The 18,928-nt window shown below is 35.3% G+C and overlaps 1 protein-coding gene across 6 annotated transcripts in view; it reads right to left on the reverse strand.

The window, feature by feature from the left end:
* The window catches only part of LOC145662342 (uncharacterized), a 32,207-nt gene extending 14,509 nt beyond the window's left edge, over positions 1-17,698 (reverse strand). For 2 of the 6 annotated variants that reach the window (XM_081727840.1, XM_081727839.1), the window contains exons 1-4: positions 17,551-17,698; positions 7,696-7,904; positions 4,877-5,013; positions 2,611-2,655 (exon numbers count right to left, since the gene is read on the reverse strand). In XM_081727840.1, the coding sequence (XP_081583966.1) occupies positions 2,611-2,655; positions 4,877-5,013; positions 7,696-7,904; positions 17,551-17,552 (393 nt within the window). In that variant the 5' untranslated portion in view covers positions 17,553-17,698. The other 4 variants (XM_081727841.1, XM_081727843.1, XM_081727844.1 and 1 more) reach the window with 4 other exon arrangements.
* Between the last annotated feature and the right edge of the window lie 1,230 nt (positions 17,699-18,928).

Below are 18,928 nucleotides of genomic sequence, written 5' to 3' on the forward strand. Positions count from 1 at the left end.
TTTATTGCTGACTAACCAAGCTGCTCCATCGGCTAACTACTACAGTATTTGCCGATAATGCGACGCGCTCTCAACGTCAAGTGGGGAAAAACGCACAGTACAAATATTAATACTTCTTTAATCTATAAAACCATTATCTTAAATATTTCTATTGCGAATACTTCCACGAGCTTCTCAAATCAGCCAACCCTGAACACAGATCGAACAAAATTAAGACCAAAAGGTAACCCAGCATTCCACCAAAACCTATCAATTATATTAATATTACTAACTATTTAGCATAGATATCATAACATCTATACTGCCCACAACTCATTCTTATCAGGGCAATATTATGCATTTGCGGGATTGTTGACCACGTAGCTCTTCTGATAACGCAAATCAAGGGAATGAATTGGGATTTGGCCAACAAACCCGTCTAGGATTTTAACTTCTGATTCAAATTATAACAGCTCAAACAATAGCGGACTGGGATCTTATAACTAGGAGTGCTTAAGTGAAACGAAGAGTTACAAAAATAATATACACATTGAAAGGAGTAAAAGAGAGTAGAAACTAGAAAGGATTAACTTTCAGGAAAGGTACTGCGAACAGAGCACAGTACGTGATGATCCGTTATAGTCCTGTGATGTTCTCCCTTCATTACCACTGTCACTGGGAGGTGTCTTCACAAGATTCATGACGGGCAGATCGTTACAAAGTTTTCGAAAAATTTCCTCTAGACGAAGTCCTGACGATATTCGACCATCTAGGACATGCTATTGCTTGGAGCGACATATGAGGCTATTATCAGTTCGGCGGCTAAGAAACTCTAATCTCCATATCAACATTCTGTTTCAGGCTCTTCAGCGACAACGAACTCTCTTTGATGTTTTAGTATACAAAAAGGAAAAATACAACTTGCATCAAGAGAAGTTGTCTTACGACACCACATGTTTTATGATGTCCATACATGCTCTCATTTTTCCGAATCAGGATCTGAAAGCTCTTTTAGTCTTATGTGCACCTTTTTATATTGAACAATTTCCATTAGTTTGAACCCTGAGTTTCTCCAGAATGATTATTATTATTTACGTCAACGAATACGTGACCACATTGAGACTTTTGCCTGAGATCTAATTAACTATCAACATACTTAGACTGTTTACGTAAAGATTCTTTTCGTGTCATTTAGATATGCATCACCTAATTAACGAAATATATTTAGCAATTCCCATTTCCAAAAACAATACAAAATATTATTGGTTACTTGAATGTCCTTTTTAACATTAGAATAAAATTTATTAATATGTCTTATAAAATACGATAGATATTACTCAGTTTTTATAATTTCATTACACCACTATGAAACAGTCCAGGGCGCCTATCAGGGGACGGGCAAGGTGGGGCGAACCCCCTCCCTAGAGGAAATTTCACTTCGGAATATCGAAAACCCAATAGAATTTTTAGAATAGTTACAGAAAAAATTTGAAGCTATATTTGAAATGTCGCTTTTTCTTGCCCCCCCTCCCTGGAAACCACAACATGGGCGCCCTTGGAAGCAGTATCTTCGAATATTCACTTCATTTATAATAAGCACATCTACAGATTATGCTAGCTATGACTTTCAATCTGCCCACAGCAGCTAGCAATCAATCACCGGAGAATATTATCATATGGCTTGTTTAGACTTTCTAAATATCATTGTGCTTACAAAAATGGAATAAATGCGAAACAAGGTGCTCGACCTTACGTACTAGCGAATGCTGTCAACAAACAAAGGATACTAAGTACTGATTGATAAAAAGGACGCATTCTCATTCGTATTATGACTAATTCCTCCAGTTAATTTGATTGGTTAAGCCTAACGCTTCTTTTCAGCGCCGAGGCAATATGAGACAGAATTTCTCACTTGAGACGGGGTTACTTTCACACTTCATTATCAATGGCTTCGGGAATTTCCAACTCGCAATTAATACTTTTATCTGACTTTTTCATTGGAAGTAATGTATTTGTATACGTAACTACAATTTTCCTTTCTTTATTTCTACGCAGTATTGTCGGGACATATACAGAAGAAAAGGGATGAATATGGTGAACAATGATTTCAAGGAGAAAGGTCTAACACAGGGTGTTTACTAAAATTCCACAATGAAATTTCGTGACTTTTTCGTGACCTTTTCTTTAACAAATCATAAAATTTCCAAACATTTTCAACTGCGAATGTGACCTTTTCTTTACCAAATCATAAAAATTCCTAACATTTTCAACTGCAAATTTGGGTGCGAATTAGGCCAAATTTTCATCCATGCGATACAAACGTACTTTGCTTGCGATTCGGTAGCGTCTAAAGGCGACCATAGACATTTTTGGCGTTGAATTTTGATGTTTTATAAAACAAAATTTTCCAATCTGTACTTACATTTGCACAGTTTTAAAAAATCGTGACCCAAAAGCTAAATTTCGTGACTTTTTCGTGACTTTCATGACCATTTTCTGATTTCGTGACTTTTTCGTGACTTTCGTGACCGACTGACACCCTGTAACAGGAAATATTAGACTTAAGTAATACAGACAAGACTACATACAATAACACTAAATTGCTTAGACAGAAAAATGAATAATACTTACCTTTGTGTTCCAATCCATAAATTCCTCACTCTCCAATTCACCTTCCTGTAATTTAAAAAATCGACTTACATATTTTTGTCATTATTATTATTGCAAATAGTACTTTTTTTTAACTACAGAATATTCACAATTTTGTAAAAGACCTCTCCAATGATTACATCCATTTTATACTAATTTATTCTTAAGTCATTAAATAACAAGTAGAAAAAAAAAAGTAAAGTAAAATCGTAGTATAAAAATACCTGTCATTAGAGACAACAAACATATACAATTAGTACAAATAAAATTACTGATTCTGCGTGAGAAACTCGTTTTTCTGCTTAGCTACTATCTAGAATTTACACAAACATCCCTTCTTTGAAATTTACATTTAACCAAAAGCTACCAGATTATCTGGTTAAGCAATATGTCCGTAATTCATATACCGTACAGACATATAAACACATCAATTAATTTAAAATTCCCCAACCTTCAAAGATCGACCAACTATAAGAATGTCTAAAAGCAACGATGTCTTCGAAAATTTCGCACAGATGAATAATGAATGAAAGGTAAGAAAGAGAAAACATTTTTTACTGTTTATTTAATAATATATCTAAAATGTCTCTTGCCAGCATAGCACATTAAAAGATTGTCTCTCTTTGACGCTCTCTTGCGTTATGTCTTACAGTCCTGAACGAATAAAAACCTGGAGCTATAAGATTCTAGTTACGACCAAAGCGATCGAGCTTCGAGGCGTGATTTGTCTCGCGTGTAATACCGTCTACGAGTGACGGACATAATGGTACTTCTTAAACACTATCTGTTGGCTTTCAGACTGTTTCCCAATATATATATATATATATATATATATATATATAAACTTTTAATGAACACAAGAAATAAATTATCACGAGCTAATTTTGACCTTGTGCAATGTTAAAAATAGAAGAGTTGATGTGTGGTCAATTACCTAAGATTTAACTCAACAGATAAATAGATTACAGATCAAGAACATGTAAATAGTGTCCGAGTGTAGGTGATACCTAATTCTAAAAACACAGTGCATTTATGCCCCTTTGGTACTATTATTTTTTGATCACATCATTAAATGATTTTCATTTTATGAATAATACTTGTACAAACCCCGTCACACGGTGCTCTTCAGTTCAGTTTATGTTCAATTTTTACGTTACTCAAATGTTTAAATATTGCCCTTTCATATCCGAGTCCTAAGTGTAATCTTCTATATACAATTATATAAATAACGTTGCTTCTGATAGCAAATGGAAACATTTGTACCACTATAGCATAAAAAGTTACAATCGCAAACATACCACACAACATGCTGAAAATGACTTGTTTTTATGTTGGAAGCCCTTTAGTTCTGTTACCACCAATTCCATAATATATAATGTATACGGTACGCTTTTATGGCTTATGTCTAGTGTTTCCATTCTGATAAACACCTCTTCACAGGGACATGGAAACGGATATAGAAAGAGGGATATTTATTTATTTTTTTTTTTCTTATTAATACTTCGATTAAAACTCTTGGTAATGTTAATCTCTTATATTCGAATAACTTTTTCTTTTCCCTTGCTATCATAAATATTTTGCATTAAGCTTTTCGTAACGACGAACGTAATGTAGAATTGCGCTACCCATTGAGAAACACTTATAAGATTAACGTTATAATCATTAACCTTAAGATTATATCTTTTTAACTTACCACTCAATTTCTTGAAATTCTTGTTGAGCAAGTGCAACGTACCATTATATATTTTTGATGTAATATATAACTTATTACTATAACAGTATGCTGACCTCTGGAAAGAGTAATGAAGTTATTCGTGAAAAATGCAATGAAATGCGATTTTTCGTTTAACGTTTCATGCCTACGTCCTGAAAGTTAAATGAGATTGACGCTTAATAAAAGTGGAAATAATGGGAATATGGAATAATTGGTGGGTTGAAAAGATGGGAAAATCCGAGAAAACGCACGGACATGGTGGGGCCAAAACGCACCTGTCCTGGGACCAAAATGAAGACCTCTCGCATCCCAGGTAAGCTACCGGACCCCTATTCCTGAAAACAAACTGATGCAATTTCTTATCAGGAAGCTTAAGCTATTAAATGATCTCTGGCTTGTTACAAACCTCGACAGTCCGACGGCAGGACTGAGGAAAGAAAGCCATAGTATAACCTCAATCTCCGATTATAATTAAGAGAAGGTTTGTATAACCCTTCCACTATGCTTCCTTGGCTTACAAACTTAGTTGCTTACCTCCACTTGTCGACTCTTTTTTTGATGTTTCCATGTAGCTATGTGTTTGGTCAAACTGAGTTTATGTGCACGAAGCGTATTCTTGCAAAATCTACAGTAGGCTGCAAATTTGTTGCCTGGCGCTGGACATAGCCATTCTGAAAGTATCAGATGGAAGACAAAAATTAGCGAGTTATTTATTTTGGTTTTCTTACGTCGTGATGCAATTATGGTATTTCTAAATAATTTTGTTTAAATTTCAATTATCACACTGACAGAAAAGGAAACTATAGAAATTCCAATTTATAGAAAAAAAGAGAGAGAGAGAGAGAGAGCTTTAGGTTAATACGAATAAAAACACAAAACAATTATATACATTTAAAATAAAAGTACACTATAAGAACTTTCGCTAAATGCTTCATTAGAAAAGAGAATAAGTAGGAAGAAAATATAAAAAGTAAAGTTTTCCTTTCCTCCATACGTGATCAAGCTGATCAAACGTTTAGGTAAAACATTTTATAGAGTATGCATAAGTACGTTTTCTTTATTTTTCGGTAACGATTTCATTTTACTTGCCACCTCATGATTACTTTGTTCCAATTATATAATCAATTACGAAATACCCATCCTCTTCCGATTTTTATATTAGTAGATTCTATGACTAGATCTACTATTTTCTAATTTTTGTTGTTTAACTGACAGTCTCAAACACATGCTATCTTTAAAACAAATCTGGAACAAGAATTTTTGGAAAGTTAAAAATGCATCAAAAGATTGCGATCTTAGCCAATAATTAGTTTTTGGATCCGGGGCTACAAAAGTTTTGAACGGCCCCTAAATCTAGTTTTCGTATTTTCTACGGAATAAGCGCATTATACTTAATTAAGTGATAGTTTGGGCTTTGCTACACTGTATGTAATTCTCCAGATATAAGGCGTACAAGAAAATATTTTCCTGAAAAATATTGGATCTTTTGATGTCTTTTGGATCAGGGGCCACAAAATTTTTGAACGGCCCCTAAATCGAGTTTTCGTATTTTCTACGGAGTAAGCACATCATACTGAATTAACTGATAGTTTCGATTTGGCTACATTATATGTAGCTATATATAGCTAGTTCTCCAGATATAAAGCCTACAAGAAATTTTTTGATTGAAATATATTGGATCTTTTGATTTAAAATAAAATAAAAACGTGGAGGGTCTAGGTCCTAAGCGAAGTCCAAAGAATCACAAATAATATGAAAATTAAGGAATTTATCTTATGTATATTGATAATTTCGACGTCTTATTGATTTTATTTATTTTTAAGTATCTAATCCAGTAGCTGTACTTACATTTTGATTTTTAAAGTTTTCCTTCTTCCTATTCATAAACTTTGCATTTTTAAATGCTGTATTTTATTTTTGTTTATAATGGGTTTAGATTTTTTAATTAAACCTCTACTAAATAATTAAAACTTTCTGATGAATACTAACTGATGTGCTTGGGCACATATTCAATACGAAAAATTAACTAACCTTGCACCTGCAACTATTGTTTTCTCTACAACTTATTCTTCTATATTTCGTTCCGTTGCAGGGCCATTTTCACGAACAGTCATTTCAAAAGCTAGGAGAACTAGTAAAATTCTTATTTTTATTGCTTTCTCCTGAAACAAAATAAGATATACAAAAACAATGTTTAACTAATGCTTCTAGTTTTTGAAGTGACTGTTCCTGAATTATGATCCTAAAACAGATTGAAATATAAAAGAATAAATTCTTAGAGAAAACGCAATAGTTGCGGGTGCAAGGTGAATGAACTTTTACTTCCTGATCTTGTCCTATAACTTGAAAAAAATCACTGAATGAAAATGCACAGAAAAAGCAACTAACTGTAGAAGTGCTAAATCACTGTTCAATCAATTAGTTGTGTTTTTCTGTGATCTTTCACTGAAAGACAACATCAGTAAGTTTAAGTGCTTTAGTAGAAGTTAGTTTATAATACAGTAGAGCGTCGATTATCCGAAGTAATTGGGGGACATGGGTGTTCGGAAAACTGGTTTGTTCGGATAATCGAACTGTACATGTTTATTTGCCAAAAAGAAGTACTGTACAGTAAATTTATTCATAAAAAGAAGTGTGCTGATTGTTGAAACACAGCGACTGGCGGCTTGGCCGGTCAGCAGCGCCTTATGAAGGCCCCATTAGAAGCAATGTTCCGCCAGCGGTGGCTCAGTGCGGCGACTACTGTGGGAGAGTAACAGGTGCGAGCGAGTACACAGTTCGGTTAAGCGGTCGTTCGGTTGACCGACGTTCGGATAATCGACGCTCTACTGTATTAGAAGAAAAAAGAACATTAAAAAATATAAAATCCAGAAACTCGATTAGATACTTGAAAGTATTGTTCCCTGGAAGAAAATATCAGAGGCAAGATGTCGAAATTTCGACATATAATACGCATATGGTAAAAGAACTTTAATTTTCATATTATTTATATACATAAGCGCGTATAAAACATTTATAAAAACTTAAGCACATCCCAAGAATCATGCTGCTTATTGCAAATTTTCCCTATCTTCATCTGTACTATAAAATGACACACTGGTTGCACGAATATAAAATAAAATAAAATTCATATGGGATAAGCACGTGTCTATCTATACACGTAGATCCTGAAACGTTCCCAAAAATGTGATTGTTTCAACAGCAAAACTGCATACCCGCCACTACACAGTCGTCTTTTGAGGATTTTCTTTTTCGTAGTAGGAAGAAACTATTCAAATCGATCAATTCCTTCCAGAAATACAGAGAGAGAGAGAGAGAGAGAGAGAGAGAAAAGAAGAGATAAGGATCCTTACCTTTGAATTCTGGCAATGACATCCACTGTTTCTTGAACGCCTGTCTGTAGTACGTCTTCTTTTCAACTTCTGGTTCTGCATCGCCTCCTGCAGTCTCGGTAGCATTTTGATCGACATCTGCTAAATTAACAGTCGATTCCATTTCTCCCTGTGTTTTCACTACAGCAGCTGTCTCTAACGTAGTGAATGTGCGGGACTCTTCCTCCTCCCTACAACAGTTGCGGATTCGTTAATCTCCCACGGCCACAACTTTTAATACTGAACAAACAGTTAGGGTGAGAACAACCACATACACAGTAAAACAACTTTACCTTCTTTCAGATTTCTTGTAATTTATGGTATGATCTACATTACTTGCTCTCGTTGAAAATTTCCAGTTTGAATCTTTTCATGTAACAACTGTTGGACCGACAAAAAATTTAAGGTGGTTGTGGAAAAAAGAAGAAATTTCTAGTTATAGGTTTTATGGTTATCCCTTATATGCTAAATGAGGTAAACGATTTCTGAAAGTAAAAGATGGGACGTTGCACTATTATTAATAATACGCTCTAGAATTTCTTGTAATCCAACACGAAACGATCCCAGTCACAACACCGGTCTACTTATCCTTTGGGGGTACGGCGTAAATATTGCCCAACGATTCATTAACTTTTCGGACAGCTCCTCTTTCGGCGACATCTGGGAAGAGCTGAACCTTTGACCCAGCAAAGTCGCCATCAACTGCGGAAAAGTTTGGTAAAGCCAGATTAGCTGTGAGATACAGTCTTCATAAATGTCATTAAAATCACATTGCACGATTTATAGTGTTACCGTGTGTGACTATAAGCAATGTATTTTCGGATATATTTAACATTAGCATTCATCTGATATCCAGGAAGATCAAGTTTTAACATTTCGAAGATTTCTCGTATATACAGAAACTAAATCTACTGCATATAAATAAGTAGTACACCAATGTCAACGGAAAACATATTTTGAATAGTGTATTCGACATGAAACCCAGTACAACAATTTACTTAACTACAAATAGTAAGCGATAAGTCTTCCAAATACAGCATATAACACCAGTTGAGAACTTCCGGTAACTGGAGAATTAAATTCCATGCACAACGAATTTCTATATGATATCCACAGACTATGTTAACCCATATATTATCCCATTAGCATTCGAAGTAATATTGCTAGTTAAGTTTAGTACAAGGAGAATTAGAAATATTAGGTTAGTTTCTGCATTCATTAGCTTTAGAATTGAAAGATTCGTATTTGTTTATGCTTTTAGATTTTACTGAAGAAATGTAAACGCTTGATAGAAGTAGTGTAGTTGTTGTAATGGTTTTGTAATACATAGAAATGGAATGAAATATTTCAGTTTAACGTATCGTGACTATGCCCAAAAAGGCTAAGGAAGACGATGATCAAGGCACGCGAATAATGACAGAAGAATTGGTGGAATGAGAAACTAAAAGGAAACGGGAGTACCTCGAGAAAACAAATGAACATGATTTGTCCACCACAAACTTACTTGGCCGGGGATCGAACCAGAGGTAAGCGCTCTACCACTGAACCACCGTGCCCTCTATACACAACGTTGAATACAACATGTATATTTCATAGCATGTAGTAAATTCGATTAGACTTATAGTAAAAGGAGCATGCATTGACTTAGGTTAGTTTAGCAGATTATCGTTAACAGATAAGTTATTGTAGCTTTTAGGATGAACAGCAGGAACTACCTTGGTATTTATTGTTCTAATACAACATCTATTTAATATATTTGTTTTGTTTCTTTTTAATCACTTCCGTTGGTAAGCCGTTTGAGAGTGATCCCGGGTTCGATTCCCGGTGGGGACACTAGGTCAAAAAGGTGTAGCAGCTTTTTCCGGCCAGCCATCCTGAGTGAGATTTTTCTGGGTTTTTCTCATTCAAACTAGGCAATGCTGGGATGGTACCTAACATACAGGTTCGAGGCCGGTTCCTTCCTTCCCTTTCTCCGGATAGTATGATTGCCGAGGGACATCACTCCTCATACGTGACAGACTAACATGGCCACATATGCCGAGAGCCCAGAAATCTTAATCCTAACCCCGTAAACTGTTGATTCTGCATCATCGGAGACTTGAAAAATACTTAATTATCTTTAGTATTTTCTTTCAATAATATCTTTCATTAACCTAATATTTACGTACAACGTACTTTTATGTCCGTTTTTATTCCAGTATTGAGTACCACGATAGCTGCAGTACTCCGATTCACGACGATGAAACTCTAAGAATTCCAAACAGTAATATGCTCTTCAAAGGAAGCAGTTACTTATTTGATAAACTTTGCTACGTATGACAATGATCATTAATTCCCAATTATCGCTCTGTTATTGGTTCCTAACCGTGCTATATACGAAAGCCAGAAAGTAAATTTCGTAGCAATAGAAATAATGTGTATTAATTCAGTGGACGTAGCTAAGTGGCGTATAAGCTAATGGGAGAAGAAACTCCCCGAATCAAACTTTTAACTGATCCACACTGATTTCGGACATTCCACCAGAAACTTCCTTCCAATAACTTAGATAATTAAGGTTACCTGGATTGATCTTATTCGGTATTTATGATATTATTTTTTTCAACAAACAGACATTATATTGAAAACGTATGCTATATCTTCTTTTCTATTATGAATAAAGCACAATAAGTGATTTGGTTCTCTCTCCAAGTTCGTTTAAATTTTACTAGATGAACCTCTGACTTGCAACATTTCCAGTAAAGGTTTCTTTCGAGTATATTTTGTTTTCTAATTCTCTAAATAATATTGATAAAATTGTCCTACTCCCTTTGTGGCGTCAGCAATACCGTTGTCGCTATTGTATTCTTTGTTAAACAACAGAAATAACTTTTAATTCAAAACAAATAATAATATAAATTCATAATTATGGTTATCTGCAATGAGAGGCGCTACTACTGACTGACTGACTCACTGATCAACGTCCAAACCAAACACCTTAAGCTAAAGTTTCAAATTTGGACAGTAAAAAGGATTTTTGTGACGTAAGATACCAGTAAGGAAGAAACTTTGGAAAATGTGACGAGCAGTAAGGAGGGAAGGACAGAGGTGGAAATTATTATATTAAAACGTCCACATTTCCGAGATTCTGAAGGTTAGAGATATGAAATTTGGTGTTTGGGCTTTCCATCTAAAATGATTCAAGATATGTTATGTGTATTTTTGATGTTTGACTTAAAATGAAATATATATATATAAAGTGCAGGTACTTCCTTAAGACGCTCATACGACGCGTTTGAATTTTGTGCGAGATTTCGAGTTCAGACGAATTCAATATAAAAGGTGCAAAAGGCAGAACGCAAAGGATCCGACAGTCACACGTAGGGGCATTTGCTAGTAATAGTAGTAATGATAATAATAAAAAATAAATGTTACTTAATGAGTCCAATCTACAATTAGTGAGATATCTTCCTGTATTTTCTAAACCTTACTTCTTAGGTTTCTTAGCAATCAGAAGTAATCTACATGAAAGACAAGAAAAAACGAGCCAAGTATCTCAAGTAGTAGAGTGTTGACTTCGCATTCGGGAGGTCGCGAGTTCGATTCCCGCTGCCGACCATCCTGACTTGGGTTTTCCTCAGTTCTACCACGCAAATGCCGGGATGGTACCTACTAAACAGGCCTTGGCCGATACCTTCCCAAATCCTTTCCATTGTTGTTATATATCCAGTATAAAATGGCCTCTGAACTGTATCTAATGATTGTTAAATAAATAAATAAAACAAGAAACACGTATTAGTGCGGAATCTTCCTTCCTTATATAATTGTTAACATTAAAAGTTCTATAGGCTAGCTCACGTCATCTTTTAAATGATCATGTCCTAACAACTCGATTTCGCAATCTAAAAAATAAGATCAATTTCTTTGCGTAATTCTTCATGTGAGAAAATAAATCGATATACCCTCGGTAACTTAGTGAGAATTGATTAATTAGATGTAATACAAACTATGTAACAAAATGAAATCTTTAAGTTTTACGTCCCACGGTTATGCCGGTTAGGCTAAAGGAGACTGTGAAGATGAGAAATAAATGAAAAATGTTGGAATGAAGAAAGTGGGAGGAAACGGGAGAACCCCGAGAAAACCCACGAGCACGATGTTTGTCCACCACAAAGTCCACACGGAGCGAGCTGGGATCGAACCAGGGACCCCAAGCACCGGAGGAAACTATGTAACATTGACCGCAATATTTGTTGATACTCATTCCTATGAATAATGGTAAGAGAATTCGCCTAACGGATCTAAGTTACTTAAAGCCTGTGAAGGAGACATTACTGGTTCTGAAGGAGACGCCGCTGGACGTACGATGACGTATTTGGACAATGCACGTGGTGCTCTTCCGTATTTTTGTAAATTTCTTCCCCGACATATGAACCGTGTACCCTGGTAGAGGTACAGGTAGGGGTAGTCCTTGCTTATGACCTGCATGATCACCAAATTTGAGTCCACTTGTTTTTGCTTATTATGTGTAAGGTTATCTGAAGACGCTCGTACATGCTGAACCCGCGCGAGATCAGCAGCACCCCACACTAATGCGTGTACAACTATTCGGACACAAGATGGTATCTTCGAATGTATGTGTAGCTGTCGATGATGCAACGTTATCGCCACATGCATAATGTCACCTGGAAGCCATTTTGGACACTTACTGTGATACCTACAGGTCAGTACGCTCATATTCATTATTCATTGTACCACTGTAGTTTCTGTTGTGCTATCTTTATGCATCTCCACTCAACTTTACCTACCGCTGGATTTCCGTCGCCTACTGTCTAGAGCAGGACTTCTTCTCAACCTCGGGGTCGCGAAGATAAGCGGAAGAGATAAATATAATTTGAACCTAATACCGGAAAATATTTTTAATTATTATTTTGAATTTTGTTCTGATAGGCATATTTTTATTTTTACACATACTGTTAACAACAACAAAAAATAGCTCTAGTAAATATTTTCAACAGGTGCAGAGCTGTTTAAAAATCAATTTAAATGAAAAAGGGACGATATGAAACTAATGTGAAATGCATATTGAAATACCAGAAACATACAAATGCAACAAAACCTGCATATTGAAATACAATTAAAATTGAAAGCTAATGAAATCAGATACCTGAGCATGGTGTGATTTCACTAGTGCGGCAGTGTCCGATTCAATCTTCGTAACGCACATTATCAAGTCATTTAAAATACTCAATAACTTTTTTTTAACAACTGTCCAAGTTTTTTTAAACCAAGTTGCATTCCCAAGTCAGTGAACACTTACTCGCTGTAAACATTGACTGCAGAATGAAGATCAAACGAAAGGACTTAAAACATGAATAAATAGGACTGGATATCATTGATATACCAAACAGCAAGAACAATGAGTACATACGGACTTTTTGTCAAGTGTACATTTTGACTTGTTTCGCCTTCTGCTGATAACGGCATTCTTCACCAGTGCTGCTGTGGGTGTTTTAAGACAGTGTTACAACTAGAGGAAAGAAACGAGCTTGAGAGCTTTGACTGAACTAACCATTCATACTTTATTTCACTTCACAACGAATTTCCAGTTAAATTTGTGAACAAAACACCTTCTAGAGTATGACATCGTTACTTAATACTTTGACCCCCTTCTGCTCAAAAACACAAAACGCGCTGTTGTGTGTTATGGTATACTAAAGGACTAACTATTCCCAAAATTTAATTTTCTTTTTTTTTATCTTGACCCATTGGAGATACTGAACAATGAAATATGCCAAACTAGCATAATTTCCCAACTTTTTTATTTTTTTCAGACCTTTGGAAGCAGCTACAGGTCTGAAAATTTTTGTGTATAAACTGATGACCCCGTACTAGATGCACACACAAATCCAAACCACTACGTCAGTTTCTTTCTCTTCCCGAACATGTCTTAAATGTTGCTACTATAGGCCCTGATTTCACCCTTTTTTAAAGTAGTTTTAGGCAAAAATGTTAAGAGAGTTTTAGCTCTCCATGAGTTGGAGACATCCAGCAATTTTCAATTTGGTAGGGCAAATACATGCTGAGGGATTCAAAACAAAGTAAACGCCTAAAATCGAAAACACGCAAAATGGAGGCATCCGCTGCGTCGCCATAAGATGTTGCAAAAAATAATTAATTGTGGTTTTGAAGTACCCTGATATAGGATAAACATTCATGAAAAAAATAGATTTTTTTTTAAAAAGGTCGAGCGGTAGTTTTTCTTTTTTCTCGATCAGTTAGCATGGACTGACCCCACTCTTATATACGATCTCTCGAGGAACATTAATAGAAGTCACACATAACCTAGAAAACAGATCCGGGTGGCAGAGCCTTGTTTTCCATGAAATGCCAGAGAAAGAACTTGAAACATGGGATGACACGGCTGTGACTGTGAAAAATTTAATCGAAAACAACCTACGTCTTATGCTGCTACCGGATTCTGTGATCACCTGATGACGATTATGTCTTAAAACTTAAATACGTATAAGTACTTAAAGTACTTAAATATCTTAACTTAAAACATTTAAATACGTGATTAAGTCACATATTCCAAATTATTTGTTTTCATGGTGTCGAACATTTCAAATATTCTTTTCAATTTTCTTTCGACAGGCTCTCGATGTCCAAATCCGAAATCTTCATGTTAGCACTATTGTCAGTTAGAGTGAGACAATTACGTGCATCAGCATTATGTAGTAGGAAGTGTTAAATATTGTGTATAAATTGATACATTTTATTATATACAATTTCTACATTTGTGATTTTTACAAGTGGTTAATAATAACTATACACAACATAACTGATATTCTATTGTAGTTCCGTGTTGAATGAATCAAAACAATTAGAAATAAATCTACGTGAATACCCACTGAAATTCCGGTTTGCAAGTTTATACATTACAAATTATTGATTTAAAATTGGTTCCCCACAATATTCAACTAAACTTTGGTAAGTTTTCCGCTCAACTTGCTCCAATAGCCTCCAAAACGAAAGTATTGTACACAGTATGCATACTCGAACGTGTTATATGAATATCCCTACGATACTTTAAATGAGAATGATTTGTTCACCGTAACCTTGAGTTACTCGCCTGCCTGTACTCCCGGCTACTTTATGTCAGGAAGAAAATTCTCCGGAAAAACATGTTGCTACTCCAAAATATACACTACTAATAAACGAACGTTCATAAATGTTTCGTCATATGTTTAATCATCGACTAGATTCATAAACCTCTATGAAAAGTTTCAAATTTTATATTTTAGAAAGATTGACATCAAAACTCTTCCCATCCAAGTAAGCATTGAATGCTACATTTACATGAAATAAACTTCCGTAGGCGATAGAAATGAACGATGAAATCAAACTAAAATTACTGCGATAATTAATACAAGCAGCATTCATTGTTTCCGAAAAATAAGAAATAAGTATAAATTTTTAAACGTCCCACGATTATGTACTACGGCTAAGGAAGACAGTAATTATGAGACAATAATTGTGGAATGGAGAAAGCATGGGAGGAAGAAATGGCAGATGCCCGAGAAAACCCACGCATACGTTGTTTGTATTCACTACAAAGCACAATTGGCGAGAGTGGGAAAACCAAAGCCTCCACGCACCAAAAGTAAAAGAGTTATACCACTGAACCATCGGGGCACCATATCAGCATATTCACGAAAAAATGCAAAAGGTTGAGTTGAGTTGATTTGATTTTAAGTTTAACGTCCGTTTTACCAGCGAAGCTATATGAGACGGAACCTGCTTAATAACGTGGAATCCGAACAACATGAGCTTCCGCCAGGAAAAATGCAAAAGGAAACAGGCTACGGTTCCATACATGGAAACGCTCAAATAATATACATATTGCGGAAAAATACTTAAATAGCACAAGTAGAGCCTCGATTCAATTTTGAACTAAAAAACCAAACAAACTGAGGAACTGAAACGGTTTTCCAAATATAAGATTGTTCCTCGATCTGAGTCATTTAATATCTAAACGCGAGAAAACAATTCAAGGAGAAAACGAAAAAGTTAACAAATAGAAGTGGCTGTCTATATATATGCGTATCTACTCTACTGTGAATTTTAGAAACTTTCGAACAGCGTCAACCTAAGCGCTCTAATCCTGTACTACTCGCCTGACTCCGCTCGCAGTTGCCTGCCGGATCCAACTCTCCCTAGTAGGTCAAGATAGTTATTCCTTTCTGCAAGCGTACCTAGTAAAAATGTAAAGTTGCCAATTCAATTTGAGTATCTCAAGCAGAGCAGATCATTAAAAAGAACTATTAATTAAATACAAATATATGTACATAAAATGCGTTTCCGTGCGTAGGCTTTCCTCTGTCATACCACTACCGGGTTAAGTGCTGTATCGCCGGACCAATTTTTGGAAGTTTACCGGGTGGATTGGAGAATTTAGTTTGATTCGTGAGGAAGAGTGATTGAGGGGAATAGTTGAAATTTAAAAAAGTGGTTGTTGTAGGCTGCTTTTGATGTAGTAACCAGCAATGTAGGATATGTGCAGAAGGAAGGAACTATTTGACGGAGAGGCAGACTTGTCATGATTTAGTGGCGGGAAAGGCAGTGTGGAAATAGCGCGTATATATCAAGATTGTGACATATCTTTTTTGACTCCGAGAGTTAGTTTTTGAAATTGTGTGAAAGACACAGTGTACTATTTACAAATGGAGCGTTACTATTATGAAATCAGTCCAAACCCACCTTTTTGACTATCCTCGCTAACGCACATATCCACCATTGCTGTCGCTCATCCCCTAGCTTCGCCCTGCCTTGACTCGGTTAGATAGCATTCGTGCTTTTTGTGACCACCTAGCACTGGTTAGTTTTTTTCACTGTAATATTTGTCATACATCCGAACGCCGTACTTATACGCAGTTATTTTCTATTCCAAATTGTAGAAGTTTACAGATCTCTGTTTTGAAGATCACTACCTACCCTAATGTAAAGTAATAACCTAACGTAATGTACTCTAACCAAATATAACAAAATATAGCATATTTTGGTACTTTTCTTTCGATTTCCATGTGGTTCAGCGATACAGCGCAAATACCCCGATTACCTGACATAGCTATTTTTAACTTTAAAACAATATAATAAATTTACTCTCGGTTACACAAAAATAAATAAACCGATATATACTGGTTTTGTGCTACGTAAGAGTAATAAATTCATCTAAAATATATTGTAAAAAGTATTAACTTTTCTTCACCAGAATAGTCAAGATTGGTGTATTGTCACCTTCGCTTCCAGGGAAAAAAATACGCACACTTATTCTTAATTTGAACATTAGATTCTTCAATTCTATCTCTACCGAATTTCATGCTGACCATTGGAAATCATTTATAAATGAAAGAACATAATTAATGGAACATATTTAATTTACGGACTATTATATCTGATGGTGCCCTTAAACTAAACCTGACCATTGCTGTCTGAATCAAAACAAAGGTCACCCATGAACATTAATATATTAATACATGAACTAAACTTCTACGGTACAATAGATAATCTGTCTCCACGATAGAAATACAAAGTATGACTGTAACAATTGTCAAAAAGAATGATGTCTTTTAGACATTTATGCAAGGTAACCGCGCTATACCGTATAAAATAACGACGCTGCTAGTTTATATTTGGCGTCTAATAATGGGGGTCGGCTTTATAGTTGACAAAGTATTTTCAACTATTAATATATGTTGGTTCAACCGTACCTTATGCATTATAATACAATATACGCTTAACCTTAATCTTAATCCTCCACAGCACATATTACTGTCCTAAATTCAACAAAATAATACCTACATTTCTTCACTTCAACACATAACATCCACAAAAAAACTCATACACACTACCGCAGTGATGCCAACTACAAACAACGAAAAGTACCACATAATTGGCGGATCACAACGCAAAAAATAAAACTAACAATTTTTGATGCATCCTGTATTCTTTTATCTTAGCCAGGAAACAAAACACAATTCTACTTTCATCTTCTATACATCATTAATGATAGAAATTGCACAGATTAAGAACGAAAATTCTTACAACAATAAAATGGTTACCATTTGTTACCCAAATATCACACAGCCGTGTAGTACCAATAAGCTAAATTGGACCATCACCTTCAGTCGAAAATTTTGTCGTTCTTTCAGTTAAGCGTTTCGATATTGAAATTTTCTTTTTATGCAAGAATGTTGGATGTTAAAAACTTAACAATATATCATAATTCATTTGACATGTTGGTAATTTATCGCTGCAACCAAAGGAAAGAAAACTTAGAATGTGTGCTAATTCCGTATAAAAGCCTTCCGAAAGTATGTAATTTACAATACTTACCAATACGTACTTTTTTAAGCTTGAAGCGATAGAATTTATTTTTTACCAGCGTTCCAACCTTGAAGAACGCCACTGTACTAGCTTTAAGATATTTGCTGTGTGCTGAGAACTTGCAAAATTGCGCTACTGGATACTAAATTATATAATTACTTGCAGGATACTTGCTTTGCAACCTTGCAAATTTGCTGCACGTGAATTTGATGATTTCGTCACTTGAACCAGGTTTGCAGCATACTTTCCACTATCAAATGTACGGTTGCTGCAAGTTTAATAGAATATCGTTGAAAGGCTTCTGTAAGCCTACTCAAGTTTACAATGGTTACTGGATGTTGATATATATACAAAAATTTATGCAATTCTATAAGAAATGTTTCAACGAAATTGTTACACCTGTAAATTCTGTATTATTGTGTATTAGCCTATATCAGCGTTTCCCAACCGGTGTGCCGCGAATGGACACTGGTGTGCCGCGAGGAAATCGAAACAAAATTATTAAGTCTATATCAACCAAGTTGCAAGACATAGGAAAAAATGTATATTTTGTTATTTCACATTACTATGAATTTCTACCATGGAAAAAATTACTGTAATTGTAATATATTATTCTACATCTGTTACTGTGTAGCAGATAATATTTTGACTCGTACACATTTCCACGGTTAGCTGTTATGTTACGCTTCAATTGAGAGTCATACTAACACCGAGAAATGGAAGCACTTGTATAGTACGCGTCAAGTGAACGTTCGTAGAACACTCATTCGCACATGAATGACAGAACAACACTTTGTTCAACAGGTGTGTTTTGACTTCGACGCATCGCAAGCTGTGTGATTGCAATAATATG

Source organism: Thermobia domestica, chromosome 10 (genome assembly GCF_964235325.1).
Source record: "Thermobia domestica chromosome 10, izTheDome1.hap1.1, whole genome shotgun sequence".
NCBI classification, from domain to species: Eukaryota; Metazoa; Arthropoda; class Insecta; order Zygentoma; family Lepismatidae; genus Thermobia; species Thermobia domestica.